This window comes from Strigops habroptila, chromosome 12, assembly GCF_004027225.2.
Source record: "Strigops habroptila isolate Jane chromosome 12, bStrHab1.2.pri, whole genome shotgun sequence".
Lineage (NCBI taxonomy): Eukaryota > Metazoa > Chordata > Aves > Psittaciformes > Psittacidae > Strigops > Strigops habroptila.
Genome location: NC_044288.2, coordinates 5,827,781 through 5,845,870, shown reverse-complemented (window position 1 = coordinate 5,845,870; position 18,090 = coordinate 5,827,781). Strand labels below are relative to the sequence as shown.

The 18,090-nt window shown below is 46.2% G+C and overlaps 1 protein-coding gene across 3 annotated transcripts in view; it reads left to right on the top strand.

Annotated features, from left to right (window-relative positions):
• Positions 1-30: 30 nt before the first annotated feature.
• The window catches only part of THRAP3 (thyroid hormone receptor associated protein 3), a 32,279-nt gene continuing 14,219 nt past the window's right edge, over positions 31-18,090 (top strand). For all 3 annotated transcript variants that reach the window (XR_003994200.1, XR_003994201.1, XM_030504792.1), the window contains exons 1-4: positions 31-201; positions 4,946-5,010; positions 10,246-10,331; positions 17,288-17,449. Coding sequence is in view for 1 of the 3 variants with exons in the window: in XM_030504792.1 (XP_030360652.1) it covers positions 17,313-17,449 (137 nt within the window). In the remaining 2 variants the exon portion in view is untranslated. The remainder of the gene's footprint in view (positions 202-4,945; positions 5,011-10,245; positions 10,332-17,287; positions 17,450-18,090) is intronic.

Sequence of the window (18,090 nt, the reverse complement as noted above, 5' to 3'; positions counted from 1 at the left end):
CCTGCCCAGCATCCCCGCGCGGTGCCCGCTGGGAGTTGTAGTCCAGCCCGCGCTACATGCCAAAGGGCATACTGCAGGGGTTGGACTACAGCTCCCGGCAGCCCCCGCGCGCGGGCAGCGGGCGGGCGCGAAGCGGAAGTGCGTGAGGGGGAGGTGGTAGGCGCCTGGCTGTTGAGGAGGCCGCGGGCGGAGCGGGGTCCGGTGAGTACGGGTAGGCCCGGCCCGGCGCGGCCTTGCCCGGCTCGGCTCTCCGCCGCCGGGCTCCTCGCTCCCTCTCTCCCTCTTCCGCCTTGCACCGAGCGCCCTCCGTGGCCGCGCTGCTCGCCCCGGCCGCGCTCTGCCCCCCCCCGGTCCCCTCCCGGGCCTCAGCGCGGCGCTCCCGCCTCCCCCGGCCCCCGGCGGCCGCCACGTGCCGGGCGCGGTTCCACGCCCCCCCTGTCCCCCTCTCCCCGGCCCCCCGGGGCGAGGCGCGATCGCGGCGCTCCCGGCGCCGCCCTGGGCCTGGCCTCGGCGGGGCCTTGTGGCCGGGCCGGGCCTCGCACCGCGGCCTGTCCCGGGGACTCATCCCCCACTCCCCGCCCAGGCCTCTGGGACCCGTTCCTGGAAGTTCTTCCCTCGCTTCGGGCCACCCCCGGGGGTTGTCCTCCCTCCGCCGGGGTCACGGGCGCTGCCGGCGTCCTCCCCGAGCCCCCGGCGGTGTGTGGCTCTCGCCCCGGCGCTCGGCACCGCGCGCGTCTCGGTGCCGCGGGACGGGTTTATCCACTCGGGGTTCCCACTGTGCGTCTTGTGTGGAAGTGGAGTTTGGCAGGACCTGGGGTGAGGCGGCGGGATGGGCTCTGCAGTGGCACAGAGGCACGCGTGAGCCCTGAGTCCTTTCACCGGGCTCGGGAGGATTCGTTTCCTTCACTCTTGTTGTTTGGGGGAGATTTAATCTGCTTGAAGCCTCTATAAGTATAACCCAAAGTCTCCACAAGGCAATGGTCACTGTAATTGCCTCCTGAGTGGCTTTCTGAGTGCGTTTCTGAGCCGGAAGGTGACGCGATAAGTTTGGAATAAGCCGTGTAGCAGCTTTGGGAGGCGCAGCTTAACTTCTGTTTGCTTGTGTGTGAGTGAGTGAGGACGCCCGAGCCGCGGAGTGGGTGGTGTGTGTGTGCAACAGCGTTTCCTCGGGGCTGGGCAGAGGTGGGATACTCGTTTCTTAAAGTATACAGCGATGTGGGTGTAAGAGCAGATTTGTTCATTGAAATAATCTGTTAAACCCTTTGGAATACCTTGGAAGTCGTCTTGGAGCGGAGCCTTTACCTGCTGCTTCTGCAGCAGTGGCAGCGCAGAGCTCCTGTAAGAGGCTGCAGGGTCGCATCAGCAAATGGACGCTTTCAGGATGCTCTTTCCTAAGAACTCAGGCAATTAAATCATGCAATTACTCCCAGTAAAGGGCTCTTGCAGTATTCCTTCCCGCTAGGAGCACAGGCAGGTGGTTATGTCAGTGGTTGTGGCATGGCCAACGTGACGTTTGGGGTGTGGGTTTAATGTGCCTTTTGTGTGGCCGCTGCCCTGGGGTGCTGTGGCTGAAGAGATCTGTTCTTTGGGGTTCTCTTGCATAACCTGCGTCCGTTTGAAAGGAGACGTTCCGAAGCTGAGCCTCAAAGGTTGCCTTTAAGGGAGCGTGTTGTAGAGACAGGGGAAAAAAGGAGTGTTTAAACACAACAGTGCTTTCTCCTGGAGCCCTTCATCCTCTTGCTGTGGCACTTTGCAGGTGCTCAGGAAATGGCTGACCTTGTGACACAATCAAACAGCAGATAAGAGGGTAAACTGATGCAGTTATTGCAGAGAGCTGTCTCAAATACACGGATTTGTGACATGGGATCCTCTGTAGAGCCTGGCACCGTATGGTGATGTCTACATTCTCTTTAGGTCCTGTTGTATGGATTTGTTTTGCATCCTCTGTACTGTGAATGACTTGTTCTTACTGTAGCGGGCACAGGGAGGGACACACATGGCAAGTCAATCTTAAGAGTTCTCTCTCAAGCCTTTCAGAAGCTGCGTAAAAATGCTGCTCCCGAGGCAGTGCTCCTGCAGACAGGCCTCAGTGTCCGAGGTGTGCACCCACGTGTGATCCCTAAATGAGCTCAGCACAGGGGGCTGCGGAGCTCTTGCTCTGAACGGGTGGCTGCAGCGTTGCGCCGTTCCCCTTCAGCAGGACGTGCAGGGCACTCTTCCCTTGCTGCAAATACCCACGTTTTTACATCCTTTTTTATCCAAGGATCAAAACGTGAAACCTTTTACCTGCCAGTTTACTGTAGAGAAACACCTTGGCTGTGTCAGGAGGCATCTGCAGCACAGTCCACCCGGTGCCTTTCCAAGGGGCTTGCTGGAGAAGCATGAGGGCGGTGGCAGGGGCTCACTGCCCTGCACGTGTCCCTACGGCTCTAGCTTGGCGGTGGCAGGTTCATGTGGTGATGAATCTGAGCCCATGGTCTGTGTGTGGTTCTTTGTCTGCAGGAGTTGTGCCTGTGTTTCTGCTGAGTTATGCTCTGGTGTCTTCCTGCCTCTTTTTTTCCCTCTTCCTTGCTAATTCCACATCTGTCTGCAAGCTCTGTATCTCTGGAAAACATAGTTCTGCTCTTGGTGCTTCAGCCTCAAAGAGGTGCCCCTGTGTGCTGGGATTTCAGAGCAGCCATGTGCCCCTCACCTTAACTTCTGATTCTGGTGGAATTAAGGCTTTGCCATGGGTATCATGAATTAAGTGCGTGTTCTGCACTTAGGGTCATGATAATACAATTCAGCTGTTTGCTGGTTTCTCCAGCTTATTTAAGCCAGGAAGTTTTGTAAACTATTTAAGAAGATAGACATTTGGGTCAGGCCAGGCCTTGTGGGCTCACAGGGGAGGTGTTGGACACTGACATGCTGCAGAAATGCTGCTGAACACCTTCTGTTTTACTATTGTTACTGTTAGAAAGTTACTATTAGGTTGTTGCTATTCGAAAACAAAACATCAGGTGTATAAAACACCAGGGTGTAAAATAGGTGACAGTCCAGCAGTCAGCAGGTTTAATGTTTTTACCTGTTCCCCCTTTCTCTACTGTCAAAGGAATCTTGTTTTGAGAGGCCCAACATGTACTGAGCTGGGCTTGGTTAAGCCTGAGGATGCTTTTCATTGTGAAACCGTGGTGTTCTCTTTGTAGTTGTATCACTGTCTCACTAAAGAATAGTGCACTTTTGCCAGAAGCTTGAGTATTTGTATTTTTTTAGCTCCTTTGCTTTTGTCTTTGCAAAATGACAATTCAGAACTTAATAGTTTAAGCAGCTCTGTTGCCCTTGAACTTTTTTCCATATCTGGAAAAGTTTACGATGCACTGAGCTGCCTGTGCCAGTACAATAACGTGGGGTTTGGGTCGCATGGCTTCCTCTGGATTTCAGTGGTACAGGGAGTTCTGGTGGCAGGATTCCTGCTGTGTATTTAGCCATATAGGTTAGGCTGCAGGCGTTGAAAGAGAGCAAAAGCTGTTCTGGCTCCCTGGGGAGCTTGTGCAAGGTAATCCTTGCAAGGCTGTGTAAACAGCTGAGGGTAGGCACCAAGGTCTAACCTTGTGCAGAACAGCTCTTATCTGTGCTTTGAGCTGACCCCTCTTCCTGGCCTGTCCCAGCAAACATTCACTGCTGGGCAAGCCCCGGAGCGTGGCTGAAACCGGCTTTGTTGGGTTTCTGTAATGGGTCCCAGGATGAGGAGAAGGTGTTAGACTGAGCACAAGAGCTCCTCTTGTCTCCTCTGTTCCTGCTGGAGCCAAAGCGGTGCCTGGGAACAAGTAGGTGCCATTTTTTTTCCAGGTGACAGGCTGGGTTGTAGGTCTGGAGCCTCTCTCGCCATGAAGGAAAATATCCTGCCCCTCTTCCCAGTGAAATGAGACTGTTGGCAGGGGCTGACCAGTGGAGGTAGTCACTGCTGGTAGGTTTGAGAAAGTGAAGAGGTCCTGCTTAATTTAGCTTTATCGTGTCAGGGCTATGAATAGGAAAATCATGGGATTCCATTTCATGCCAGCTGGGAATGGTGTTTGCGCTGTCGCACTCCATGGTAACCGGAAGCTCCGGTGTCCATTAAAAGAAGGACTCGTGCTGGCACACGGAGCCGACAGCCAGCCCCGCTGCGGGGGGCCTGCCGGGGGGTGGTGGCGTGTGTCCTGTCCTAAGGAAGTTTTCAGTGTCCTTTTTTCCTGTCCCCTGTGAAAATACTTCGTACGTCTCTCCCCTGTCCCCTGCTGTAGGAGAGCAAGGCCTCTTTGCAAAGCCCTGCTCGCACCTACTTCTCCTTTAACACAAGAGCGAACGGACTGCTCCTAATTTCATCTCCAAATTTGTCACCCGGCCATTTTTAGCCTGTCATGATTTACAGTGCGAGGTGGCTGTGCAAACCCCCCAAAAGCCCCCGCTGTAGCACTAGGGCTTTGCACAGTCCTCCCTGCTGCTGCCTGCGTTTCGCTTTTACCTGTGCTTGGGTGAAAGGAAGAAGGGAAAGCTTGGCAAGGAACCCCAGGGGTTTCTCTGCTCTGAGAGCACAAAAGGTGATGGTTTGGGGGGTGTGGAGGGTGTTCAGCTGAAATCCTGTTTTCACTTGAATTAGGCTCACTATTAATGATGTTAACTTTACAGAAGGCTGCCCACATGATATCTTGTGGGCATTGTGTACCTGATTATTTCAGGCCCTGTGTATCCGTGTGCATTATCACAGTTAATTGCTCCTATAGGGCTGTGGATGGGATCGGTTTCCTGAGCTAAGGATCTGTGTGTGCACTATCTGATTAGATTAAGTAATTTTGTCAGCCTTAGTTTACTGGGAAGTGGTGCTGGGATGAATGGCTAAAACCAGAATGCTTCCCTGTGCTTGTAAAATGGGGGGATTTGTCAGCATCTTGGTTGTCTTAAACTTGTTTTTCTCTTTTTTACTTAGGTGAGAGTTCAGTCACTTCTAATAAAGCAGATTCAGAAGCAAAATTGATGGGAGACTCATTCAAGGTATGTAAACACGGCACTGAAAACTGTTTGAATAAGATTATTCCATATATACAAGATTTCCATGGACAAGCATTTACCTCTGCTTCACAGCCTGGCACAGTGTAGGGCAGCCTGTTCTGATGGCTTGTGCTTACAGTAACTCCATGGCTTTTAAATATTTTAGAGATCTTTGAATGTTATACCAAGTCATGGAAATAATTTTCCTTATTTTCCCCTGAGGTCACAAGATTCAAGTTAAAGTAGAGATAAATCAAGCACTGCCTTGAGAATAAGCATGGGAATGATTCTGCTTTTTGCAGCTTATAACCGAAAGTTGCTGGAGTTTGTCTGTTCATAGGTTAAATGTGTGAGGAGCAGCAATCCTGTAGGACAGATTCAGTTTTGGCTGCAATCACACTGTGTATTTCAGAAGACATTCCAAAGAGCCCCAGCTTCAATTGCTTTTTACATTATTTCCACGTTTTTGGAAGTGCTTTGTGGTCACTGTAATAAAGGAGATGTTGGTGTGCACAACCTGCTGGTTTCTTTGGAGAAGGATCCGATTTCTCTGCCTGCCTGTTCCCAGGTTGGGCAGGTTTGGAAGCAAAAAGCTGATGAAATAGCTTTCCCTTTTTTTTCTCTCGTTATTATGGATGTTTTTCTTCTATATTTAACAGAAGATCCAAGTGCCCAACTTGTAACAAAACCATCCAGGCTTCTAGTCAGCTTTTTCTTATATTTGTATTCTCTGAGCTCCCTGTCACTGAACTGAATGACAACACAGGATGTTTTAAGCTCAAAGATACAGATAATATTTTTTTTATCAAGTAACTAGTATCAGAATTCAAGTCATCAGTTGGTGGTTAGAGCTGGCCAAATTCCTTGGGAAGGACTGTTGAGCACTGCATTCTGTACAATCAGTCCTTTTGGGAAGATCCTGTAACTAGTCTTCCAACCCTTCCATAGAATCTGCTTCTAATCATCAGAACCCAGCGCTGGAGCTCACTATTAAACTTCTTTAGGGATTAGTTTAGTTGTCTGAAAACCCAAACGTGCTTGGAGGGAAAGAATCTTCATTTTCAAAGCATACAGACTAGAGAGAAATTGGAACTGCTGTTGACAAACTAGTGCTTCTCTTGCTGGGGCAGATTAATCAGAACGTTGTTTCCCCACAATGTGTTAAAATAGAACACACTGGTTTGGGGTTTATGAATTGTTTCTTTGGTTTTAGCAGTGTTGTCCAGGAAAAGTTTTGTTGAGGAGGGTGGTAGGTGTAGTTGTAGGCTTTAGTGTAACTCATGTCCTTAATCTCCTGAAAACATACACTGGATACTTGATGTGGAAAGAGGAATTGCTCTGCTTTTTGTTACCCGAATGAAATTTGAATGGGATGATGTAGAAACAGCATTTTAATTTGCAGGCCAAGGGGCTGGCAGTGGGAGCTATGCAGGTGGCTCTTTTTTCTTCCTCTCAAGTGTTCTGTTGCTATCAAGACCATTCAGGTTTGATCTTGCCCCAAAAAATAGCTTGAAAAGGAAGAATTCAGTAGCAAGTGAGACTTTGATTAGACTTTGATTTCTAAACTAGCAAAGGCACCGTGTGTTTTTTGTGCTCTGTACGTTACTGCTGCCGCTCCCGGTGTGCTCTGACATGTGGATAGCAGCAACTCTTTTTCCACTTCAAGTAAGTTCCCAGCAAAACCTTGTGCAGCTGCAGTCCAGAGCTTGCTGGGAAGCAGATTTTACATAGCAGTCATGCATGGCAAGGTTCATTTGTCATGCTTCTGGGCTGCTCTTTTAGAGCAGGAGCTTTAGTTCGCTGCAGTGTATCGGTGGTTGTCAAACTTAACTGCTGTAGGAACAGTCTTTTAAACTTGGAAGCTAATGTAGGAGTCTGTGGTGGTTTGATTTGCTCTTTGATAAAGCTGATAGGTCTGGGAGCTGCAAGGGGAGAGCAGATGTCGTGTGTCTTTGTGCTCACCATGGGTGGGTTGGAGCGAGGCGGGTTTTGGGGGATGCTCTGCATGAGCCTCAACAGGTGCAAGTGCTGCTTGGGCTGCAAATCCTTCCAGGGAGTTCATGTGTGCTATGAAGAATATCCTTCTGGGGCACTTGCTGCAGGAAGGAAAAGAATAGCTCCTCTATTCTTTGCCAGATCCATGCCTAGAAAACAAAGCTCGCTCTGATTTGACACTGGTGTCCGGCTGCTCTTGCTAGATGGGTTATTAAGCCCAAGTGCAAGAGGAAGTACTATGTTAGGCCAGATCTATTGCACGTATTTTTTACATGAGCCCAGTAGCTCACTTTTGGCTTTTTTAACCACTTTTTCCATATTGGTGTTATTTGGTGTTCAGGTAGCAGTTTGGTCCTGGACACAGGGCAACTCCTGTGCTGTAGGGAGTTAAACTGAACCCAGATCCTGCTGAAGTTAGCTTTAGAAGATGCTGACAGATACTGTTATGTTTTATTGACACTTTTTAGTTCCTATAGTTTGTCATTGTATCTTAACTAGATAATCCTACAGGTGCCACTTACCTCCTCTGCTGCTCTGGGAGGCAGGAGAATCGAAATGCACACAAGTGGTGACTTCTGCAGGGTTGTGAGTTACAAGGTCACATCTAGGACTGGATTTTGAATTGCTTCATCAGATTTCCTGCCTCTGCTGGGCCTGGTTTCTACTGTTTAAGTTTATAAACAGCTAATGAATGCTTTCTAAAAGCACACAGTGCTGACATTTCTGTTTGAGCCAGCATTTTGCAATATCTTTGATATCTTTGTGAAATATGAAGTGGGATATAGGGTCAATCAGCAATAAATAATTTTTATCTTCTGAGGGTTGAAGTTTTAAAGAGGCAGTTTCTTGGGTAGGACAAAGGCTGCCACTGTTTAAATTGATGTAAGTCTTTCAGGTATCTTATCCAAGCATTAAAGAGCTTGGTTTGTGGGAAATAAACAGTTTTTACTATGTAGTTCTGTGTCTGTTTTCTAAGTGTGTTTTTGGAGTGGTTGCTGGTGCCTTATTGCGCAGCGTAAGACGTTTTGTGGGATTTTTTCTCCTCTTCTTTAGAATGAACTGATCTTGTTTGGGTTTTGGAGCTCAGGATGAGGAAGTGTAGGGCTGGCTGAAGGAGAATTAGTGGGTTTCTTCCCTGATAATGAAAGCTGTCAGGAGCAAACCCAGCAGCACTTCAGCTGCTTCTCCCAAAGTGCATGTTTGTGCTGGTGAGCACTAAATGGGTGCCAGGGTGCCCAGGCAGGAATGTTTTCTTTACTGAGGTGCTATCTTGTTTGCTTTGGGTCTTACAGCAAAACAAACCGTAGCAGTTTCATTAAATGCTGGCCAGAAAGAAACAAGTACATTGTTGTTTTCCCACCACAGTTACACAGAGCTTTCTACAGATGTTTTTACAAAAACATTTAATGTTTGCAAGGGACTGTTTTGTAAACACCCTTTGATAAAGTGAAACTACTGTAACATATTACACAGCGCTGGGCACGCTTCCGAGGGGCGTACATAAACCATTTAACTCGTTTCCAAATGTTCTTAGTGTTGATGCTCAGGGTATTATAGGCAGATAAGACAAATCAGCTGCTGCTTGTGTAGGGCCACCTCTGCTGTGTTTGCCTCTGAGCTGGCACGCTGTGGTGCTACGTGGTGTAGTGATCCTCGGTGACGTGCTGGAGATGGAGGGGTTTCAGCTGGAACATGCTGTGAGGAGGCTTTTCTGTACATGGCTGTGGTGGCTCTGTTCTGCCCTAACATCTGTGAAAGGTCTGAAATAGTGATGAGTACTGCTTGAAGGACTTCAAGAAAAGGAGGGGAAGATGGAAAGAGACAGTCATAAAGTAACAGAGGCCAGCTGGAAATGGGAACCAAATTCCTGGAAAAAGGCATTGTGAAAACTAGAAATGTTCTGCATTTGACCCAAGTCTTGGCATATAGAAATGTTCTTTACAGTGTTCTGGACTAACAAACTCCTGGACTTTGATTTCTGCTTCAGCAGAGAGCGTTGAGCACGTTTCCTGCTTTCCTTTCCATATGTGGAAGAAAGGTTAGCTCTTCTTGCTTGTTGGCTGTTGGCTTGGCTCATTATTTCTTTTGTAGGGGTGCTCTAATTGTGGGAACAGGATTCTTCTACAAAAGAGAACTCAGCTGTTTATCTGGATGTCACCTCTGTGCAGTGGGAATGGTGGTGTGTGGGGAACAGGCAAAAAAACCCCAAATAAACCTCAAGTGTTTTACCACAAAGTGGGAAAGAATGGTTCTGGCAGTTTCATTTTCCTGGTAGCCACTGTGAAAGGCTGAATGTCAAAGGTCTTTAAGGTAAAAGACAAGATTTCCCTCTTCCGTGGAGGTTAGATGGATGGACAGCAGTAAAACCAGGTCTGTGGTGTGGTGGTCTTTATTTGGCTATTTTCAGAGATTGGTAAGCATGATTTAGAACACACTAAACCTCTGGGGTGAGAATAGGACTAAAGCACCATTCCAGAGGTGGTCTAATCTTCAGGTAGCCTTGAAACCTTTTTCTGTGAAGTAAATGAAGAAATCAGTAGCTTTAAAGAAGTTTATTTTGTGGTTGAACCCAGAGTAAATGACATCCTTGCTGTTAGAGCAGAGGTTTACTATCATGAAGTCGTTTCTGAGTGTTTACTGTTGTTTTCTCTTTCAAAACTTCCCCCCCTCTCGCAGTGCACAATAAAATGTAATTGTAGACCTGTCAAAACAGCTCGCAGCGGGCTGGTGGCACCCTTGGAAGATGGAGATATGCTGCTGGATGAATTTGTCAGGAAAACAATTGTTTCTCTTGGCTTGTGGATTGTCTTTAGCAATATGGGAAAACCCTTAGTCCCGAATCCAGTAAGATTGTACAAATGAGCTGAGAGAAGTTACTTCCATTTGGCTGTACAGGTGTAATGACAGCAATTAGTATGTATGTAACAGGAGAGGGGATGGGAGCAGGGGAGGAGGAGGAGGAGGGAAAAAGTAGACTTAAAATTGTGAAAGCTTGAATAACCATTTTAAAACCTCTGTTCTTCATAAAAGCACATCAATATTCATGGTGAAGTGGGTGATGGACCTTTGCTCTGTGAACCTATGAACCTATGTGCTCTGTTGAAGTACTTCAAATCTGATGGACATTTTGGGTGCAGCACTGGATGACAGCTTAAGGAAGCTCGGCTCCTGTTGATCAGGGGTGGCAGCAGGTACAGCATTGTATGTGCAAAGATGTTTCAATGCATTTTCTTCTCATTTCAGGTTTGCTTCCTGATTTCATAACTGACGGAGCTGAGGCAGTGAAACCTGATTGTTGCAGGGTGCAAGGTGTGAACCTGCTCAAGCAGGTAGGAACACAACAGAAAATAACACCTTCAAAACTGCTAAAACTGCCTGTCTTGGGATTTGGAATATACCTTCTTATATCCTGTCTATCCTGGGCATGCTGCAAGTTGAGCTGTATCAGTTGAATTCTTTTGTCATGGTTAATGTTGCTGTGCAAAAAGGACTTAAACAGGTTCTGAAGAAGAAACTCATCCTCACGTTGTGGAATGACTTTGGCTTCTCTTTCCAAATAGCTGGTAAATATAAGGGTAAAATAGATCAATTTTGTGAAATAATCTGGGATGTCCTGGAAGAAGTGGCCATAAAAGTTCTCCTTAACTGTTCTGAATAATGCAGTTCCGAAGCTGTGGAAGTGTCCAGCAGTAAGAGACTCTTGACAGTGATTCTTTTCATTGCTGTGGAGCAAAGTTGAGCTGTTCTTTTGAGTTCTGTCAGGAGACTTAAAACAGGTGAAACATTAACTTTCCTGACAGTGTTTCATGAGAAAAGTTTGTCTTCTGGGCAAAGTCCCTTCTGGTGGCTTTGTAGGAGCATTTGCTCTTCCATTGTTTTCACCTCTTTGAGTGGGGTGGTGAATTGCCATGAGGATTTAGAAATGGAGAAGGCAAACTTGGCTGCTTGAAATCACCTCCAAGTTTTAGGAAACCCTTATTGTGAGAGTGAGAGGCTTCCAGGCTGCTGGTTCTCCATCTCAACCCCCCCTTATTCGTCAGTAGGGCTTGTATGAATGGGGTCACAGGATCAGCCTGGATTAAAAGTACTCTTGTAAAGCAGGACATTAGTAAACTCTGTTATGGCATGGATCAAGTTTAGGTTGTAGATGAATAATTCATTGTATTGGCAGGATGGGAACTTTCTACACGGGCCTGGTTGCTAAGGTAGTAATTAGTCAAACTGCACATTGACAGAAATATCCTCAGAGACATCTGGGTTAATTGTCATTCTAGTTCTTTAAGGAATAGAAGTGGATCTGCAGAAATCCATCCACAAAGGTTACTGTTGAACATCAAAGAGGGTTGACTTTGGCCTTTGTCTTCAGTTGGTAGATGACTTCTGTTGCTTACCATCAGCAGGATGGGTCCTGTTTGGGTAAGATCCTTAGAAACCATGACTTTATTGCTTTTTCTTTGTAGATGTTAAAGCTTCACAACAGTTTTGTGATGACAAGAGTCTTATTAGTTCATGACTAGAACTTGTTCTCTACTGTATTGCCACCTCTGTAAGAGTCTTCCCTCTCTGAATGGCACCATTTGTAGCATGGCAAAGAAAGTTCTTTTAAAGCAGCTCAAGAACTTCCAGAATGAAGTAGCTTGTATAAATACTGGTAAAACACCATGCAGAAATGCTCAGCTTGTGTTGCCTGCTTTACTTCACAAGAAACAGGTTTGAAGAGCTCCGCGTGTATGCCTTTGGGGTCAGGGTGGGAAGTCTTTGCTGCCAGAAAGGGGATAGAAGCAATGTGGCAATGTTCTCCTGTGAGAAATCAAATTCACTCCAGTTACTGATTGCTGTCAAAGACTTCCACAGCTCAAGCAAACCCTCTGCCTTTACTTTCCATAATCTGTGGAGGAAGGATTCCAAACAGTTGAATCATAGAGTAGTTAGGGTTGGAAAGGACCTTAACATCATCTAGAAATGTTTGCCCGTTTGAGTCTTGCTGTTCAAAGTGAAGCTTTGGCTGTTGCTCATTTTCAGACAACACCGAACTTACACCTTTGAGTTGGTGGCACTCACAATATGTGGGAATCTGCAGATTTCGGTGTTTTCTGCAGAAATGTCCATGTTTCTTACAATAAGAATCTAAAATATTATAATGCTTAACAATTTGCACTGGCAGTGCACTTTGAGCAGACTAACCAACTAGCTGTTAGACTGATGCTTTGTTCCACTGACCAGCTTCAACGATTTCAGGTCTGGCTTGTAGTAAATGCAACTGGTTTTAAATCTGTGTCATAGGAGTGCATTTAGCAAACTGATTTGGAATACAAATTGTTTCTTCAGACTTGGTGTGTGTTGAATTACGAGCTATGTTACCCAGTCTAGTTTTATGGCAGATAAACAAGCTGTCAAGTGTCTGCTTTCCAGTAGGGTGGTACTTTACCAGCACTTTTAAACTTGGCACACTTAGGATGAGTGCTGGTATTTTGGGATGTGAGACCGCGTTGCTTGGGAAGATCTACTGGACAGCTTGGAAGTGGCTCTTTGGAAAAGACAGATCATAAACCCCCCAATTCTGACAACTCGTGGCAGTGTTTCAGGAGACCCGGATCAGGCAGCAGCGATCACCAGTGTCCCTTTCAAGGCAGAGCTGGAGCTGGTGTCGTGGGAAGGCGGTTGTGTAGCTGTAAGCAGGAAGGAAACAGGACCACTGGCAGAGCAGATTGCTAACCACAAGTCTCCGTAGCACTGTGAATGCTTCCAACTGCAGTCCCCACTCAGGAACACACACGTTTTACCTTCTAGGGTTTCAAAAAGCAGCATCCTCCCCTGTGGGGCTGGATGCACTTGTGATCTGGGGGCACAGCATCGTGGTGGGTGGAAAGATCTAAACGGGGAGGTAATCACAGCTGCCATTACTTTCACAGTTTGCTTCATTTACAGGCAGCTCTTTAAAAGCAGAGTAATCTTTGGGGTGTTTTATAAGAACAGATTCTTTCAGCACAGTTGGGCTTTTTCTGCTCAGCAGCTGAACACGTTTTATCCGGGTCAGTCATTAATTCTTAGCACAACTAGATGTGTGCCACAATACGTTTACAACTGCAGTGTTGACACAGGGGAGCTGAAATGAGTCCAACCTTGAGCTTGTTTAACCTTTTGAGTGCTGACAGAGCATAGCAACTCAGTTTCTATTCCAGTAGGAGTTACCTCAGCTGGTAGGAATGAATCAACTTTAAAAATATTGACAAAGATAAAACCCCTTCCATGACAAGGGAGCTTTTGGCACACGTCACACATTCCAAACTCGTGTTTGGCTGGAAAGGGCTGTGGATCAAAGTAAAACACAAAGACTCTTCAACAGCCCAAAGCGAGTGATACTTTAAAATCTTTCTTGGGGCTTTCTCAGGTTTTATAAAGAGTTGTTGCCACTTGTACACTGCTTGGTCAGTCAGCTCTAAGAATGTGCTTTTCCTTGGAGAAATGATTGATTTCAGAGGAGATGCAACAGAGCTGTGGGGAAATCTCTGGTTTAATCACATTAGTAAAGTATTTCAAGCAGTACAGAGTTCAGTGTCAATAAACTTAGAGATGATAATATGTTAAAGTGTAATTTATTCTTGAACTGCAGGGTTCTCATTTAGTTGAGAGCTGTCCTGACGTTACACAGTTTGTGGGATATATTCTTGGTATCTTCATGGAATATAGCTCTTTTTTTTCCACCCTGGTTTCATGTATCAATAAAATTGATTTAGAGAGGCAATTCAGAGCCTCCCATCCATTCTTTCCCTGTAAAAGGACCATGCATTTGATTTCCATCCCTGGTACAATTCAGTTTTTCCTCATAGAACAGGACACATATTTTTTTCCCTGCATACTTTCTAGTGTGGAATATATTAAACTACTTCAGTTGGATTGATCCAGCACCTTTAGGACGGTGAAAGGGAAGAACAGGAACATGTAACATGGTTTTTAAAATTCAAGCCAACTTCCCATTTCTGTTCCTGGAAGTGCCCTGGCAGTAGCTGGAATATCTGCTCACCATGTATGTAACTTGGCTTTGGAGAGTGACTCCAAGTGAAGACGTTGCAGGTCAGGCCACTGGAATGTGCTTCAAATGGATGCAGCAGCAAAAGTACTTGATGGGTTTCTGTACCTCAGTGTCTCTATTTTTAATCAGCAGTTGAAAAAAGAGGATAAAATTGTTCTAATATAGTTCCTTTTTTCTTTCTGACTCTTACTCATTACTCACTTCTGCTGAGGAGTTTGTCGATAACCTTTATGCAACACTCAGTTCATGCAAATCTTGTCTTTACAAACCTTCCCTCATTGCCAGAGCAAGCTCAGGTTTTTCCCTCTTTTGGAGTGTGGGCGATGAGCATTGCAGAGCATTTGTGTCACAGATGCTCAGGTTTTGGCAGTTTGCTGTCGCAGTGCCTCTTTGTTCATTTCATCATTTGAGATGCTTTTTTAGTCATTGAAATAAGTAATTAAAATAACTTCCAGTGCCTGATCTCTGCACCATCACAGCAGCTACTGAGGCTCATTTTTCTTGGGGACTCCATGATCTCGTGCACTTGTGCAGTGTTTTATTCTCTCCTAAGGCAGCAGAAGCCAAGGAATTCTTGCTTTAACAGTGGATTAAGGGATCTCCAAGCCACAGGCAGTGGGGGGCTGCTGTGTGTGGTAAAAACATCAATTAGATTTTTCCTATATGAGCCTTTTATTAACACCACTGCAGCTGAAGTGTCTGCACCTAAATCAGCAGCACCTAAAATTCTCCTCCTGGATTTATTAAACAGCCCTTGGATGTATCCTGGAAATGCAAAGGCAAGTTTTAAGCCTTTCCGGGCATGCCACCTCTACCTGGAGCCGGAACAACTTAGTGGGGAATGATTCTGGAACAGCTCTTTGGAAAGTACAAGTTGAGGCAAAACCCCCCCGATGATTCATGTTACAGGAGGTGTCCGTGACCTGCCAGTGATGCTTTTGAAAGGATGAGGCTAGCTCAGCAATCCCAAGCAAGAGGATAGAAGAGTGTAACAGCAAGTTGCCTTTTCAGTGAGCTGATTAAAACCGAGGTCAGATTTCCTCACAGTGCCATTGGTGGTGGCCTTCGTTTTGCTCATGTGGGTGTTGCAGCCTAAAGCTTCAGATGTGAGTTGTGTTTGTGTGGAGTGCAGATGGACAGACCTGCAGAGAAATCAGTGCTCACGTATGCATGAGAATGTGTCCAGCTGTGAACCAAGCTCTGCAGAACTAGGAGCATCACTTCAGTGTTCTGGTTTGCTAAAGCTGGGGATGTGTCCTGACAGAAAGTACACTCAGTTGTAACCTGGAAGCTCTGTGTCTGGCTTTTCCTCTGCTTATAATGTCATCTTTCACTCATTCTGTGTAAAATTCCACAAATCAGGACACTGTACACAGATCCACTGTGGGTGCTAAGTCACCAAGGTAAGAAACTCTTTCAGTATCTATAATTTTGCTGTTGAACATGCACAATAGAAGCAGAACTGTAAATCTACCAGGACACTGATAGTTTTCTTTCTCTGCCCAAATTATTTCCAGCTATGCAATAGTTTACTAATTAAGGGGGAGAAAATGTAATTTCTTGTAGAAATTCCTAAGGAATTCTGTTCAGTGCTAAATAAATTGCTTCTGATACTGTGAACGAAACTTAGGTATTGTTTAAAGAGAGCACATTTTCTTCCCAGCCTCATCAGCTACCTCTGGAATTGCAGAGATCTTGATTATCAACTGCTCATGTGGAATACTCGGCAGTCCAAGCACGACTCAAGCTACCACTTAGTCCCTTTCCCAGCCCACGGCTGAAACGTCCCATTTCTAGGAATGGAAATAGGAAGGAATCTGGCAACTTAATCTCAGGAGTGGAGTCCCCTGCCTCCTTGCCAAGTCAGGGCCCAGAAGCATTTTCCATTTAAGCTGAAGAATTATCCTGGAACCAACAGGGATTCCAAAGCTGGAGCACATTTTGCAGCATGATCGACTTTTAAATTGTAAGGAATTTTGTTTGTGGCTGGATCCAGTGCTGAAGTAGGTCAGCTATTAACTACAGCTGAGGAGCACTGTGATGGCTGGTGGAAGGGGCACTACAGCTCTTCCGACCCACCTCCAGCATGCTGGGTTTGCTTCCACAGCCGCTGCTGGTGGATGGGGGGGTTGCAGAAGGAGGTTATTGGTAGCAGGAAGGGGAAGGTTTGGGAAGGTCTCTGTCAGAAGCTGCCAAACTGTGTTATGAATTTGAGTCTTTTGGATACCGACAGGCAAATCTGCCTGGCTGGAGGAAATAAAGCACCTTGGATCTCATCAATATTTGTAGCAACCTTCAGATGTAAACTGTGTGACACACACAACTCTCTCTTAGTAGTCTTCAATATTTTTCTTTCCCTGGAGTTAAGATAATGAAAATCCATTAGAAAGTCTTGCTTGTTGGTGCAGAGTCGATGTTTACAAGCAAACAGATCAGGTAAGGTGTAACTGAAACAATTACATGGTCAAACTATTCCCTGAACCGTCTTTTAAGGGACTCTTTACCTGCATACATGCCTGAGTTCATAACTATAGCTATTCAGAGTCATTTAATGCTACACCATAGTCTCTTCTGGGTCTGTGAATATTTGGAAGGACGTCTGAATTATTTTGGCTGCAACAGAACTCCTCCCTGGATGATACACGCTGGTAACTGATGATAGCAACTGCATAAACTCCACAAGCAGACAGGACACGTCCGTCCAGGGTTTAACCTGAGTGCTCAGTGCGAGGCAGAGCTCTGCAAACAGGGTTATATTCCTGGATCTTGGATTATCATTTGTGTTCATGATTCCCTCTCCCAATTCAGAGAAGACTTTGGGGTTGGGTTTTTAGTTCTTTGACGGTAAGCCTTTGGGTTTCTTCACTGTTCTTTAAAGCAGTGGCAGCTTGGCTGTATTGTCAGTGATGTGACTGAAATGCAGTGGGTTGGCTCTAAAGGTGTTCCTGCTTGAGCCAGCAGCGTGGCCTCTGCCTGCTCCTGGCCTTTGCACTAACTTGCTGCTTTCAGCTCTAGCACTCATATTTGTCATTACTCCGGGGTGAAAGCCTTTTGTCTCTTTGCAGATTTCCTCCTGAAATACACCTTTATTCTGAGCCCAACACCATTGATCTGTTCCTTAGGCAGCCGCTTCCAACATTCCCATTTCCAGCCTTACCCAGCTTCGTGTCCCTCTGGAGCTGGTCAGGCTGCCCATGTCTGCTCTCTCAAACCTGACTTCATTTTCCACATGCTTTCCCCTGTTTCATTCAGGTACAGCTGACGGGTGCTTGCAAAGATGTCTAAAACTAACAAGTCAAAGTCTGGGTCCCGCTCTTCCCGTTCGAGGTCTGGATCGAGATCCCGCTCCCGCTCCTTCTCCAAGTCCCGCTCCCGTTCCCGTTCTGTCTCACGGTCAAGAAAGCGCAGACTCAGGTAAGTGCCTGCAGCTCCGGAGCCAAGGGGTGTAACTCCTCCTCCTTTCTGTCCTGTTCAGATGGTTTGTCACTTAATTCTTTTCCAGGGAACGACTCTAATTAGATTCTAGGCCAGATAGCATCCTGTTTCCTGCCAACCTGGACTGTTTTGAAGTGTTTTCAATGAGCTGGGAGAATGAATTGTCAAGATATTTCTTTTGAGCTCTTAATCTGGTCTCTCTGGCATGTTTTTGGTGAACAATAACTTTCCTTTTTCCCTGATGTGAATACAGATGCTCCAATGTACAGTTCAATCAGAAGGTGTTTTGGTTAATATAGTTCATGTTGTGAGGGGTACATTTAACAGGGGGGTGTTGTTAATGGCCTTTTTAGGCTGGTCCCTTACAGAAGACTTCTGTACTTGGTTTTTCCTCAAAGGTATTAATAGAAGCCTGTGTCAAAACGCATGTGGGTTTCTTCCCATGTTCTGCTGCTGCTGTCTGTAACAGGATAGCCTGTTGGGCTTTCCCTAGAGTGAAGTACACACAGTCTCTGAGCTCCGCTTGCCTGTGTTCAAAGTATTCGTGGCTGATGGTGATGTTTGAAACTGCCAAGACAGGACATAGTGCAAAAAATGCTTGTTTTTAATCCTGGCTTGGG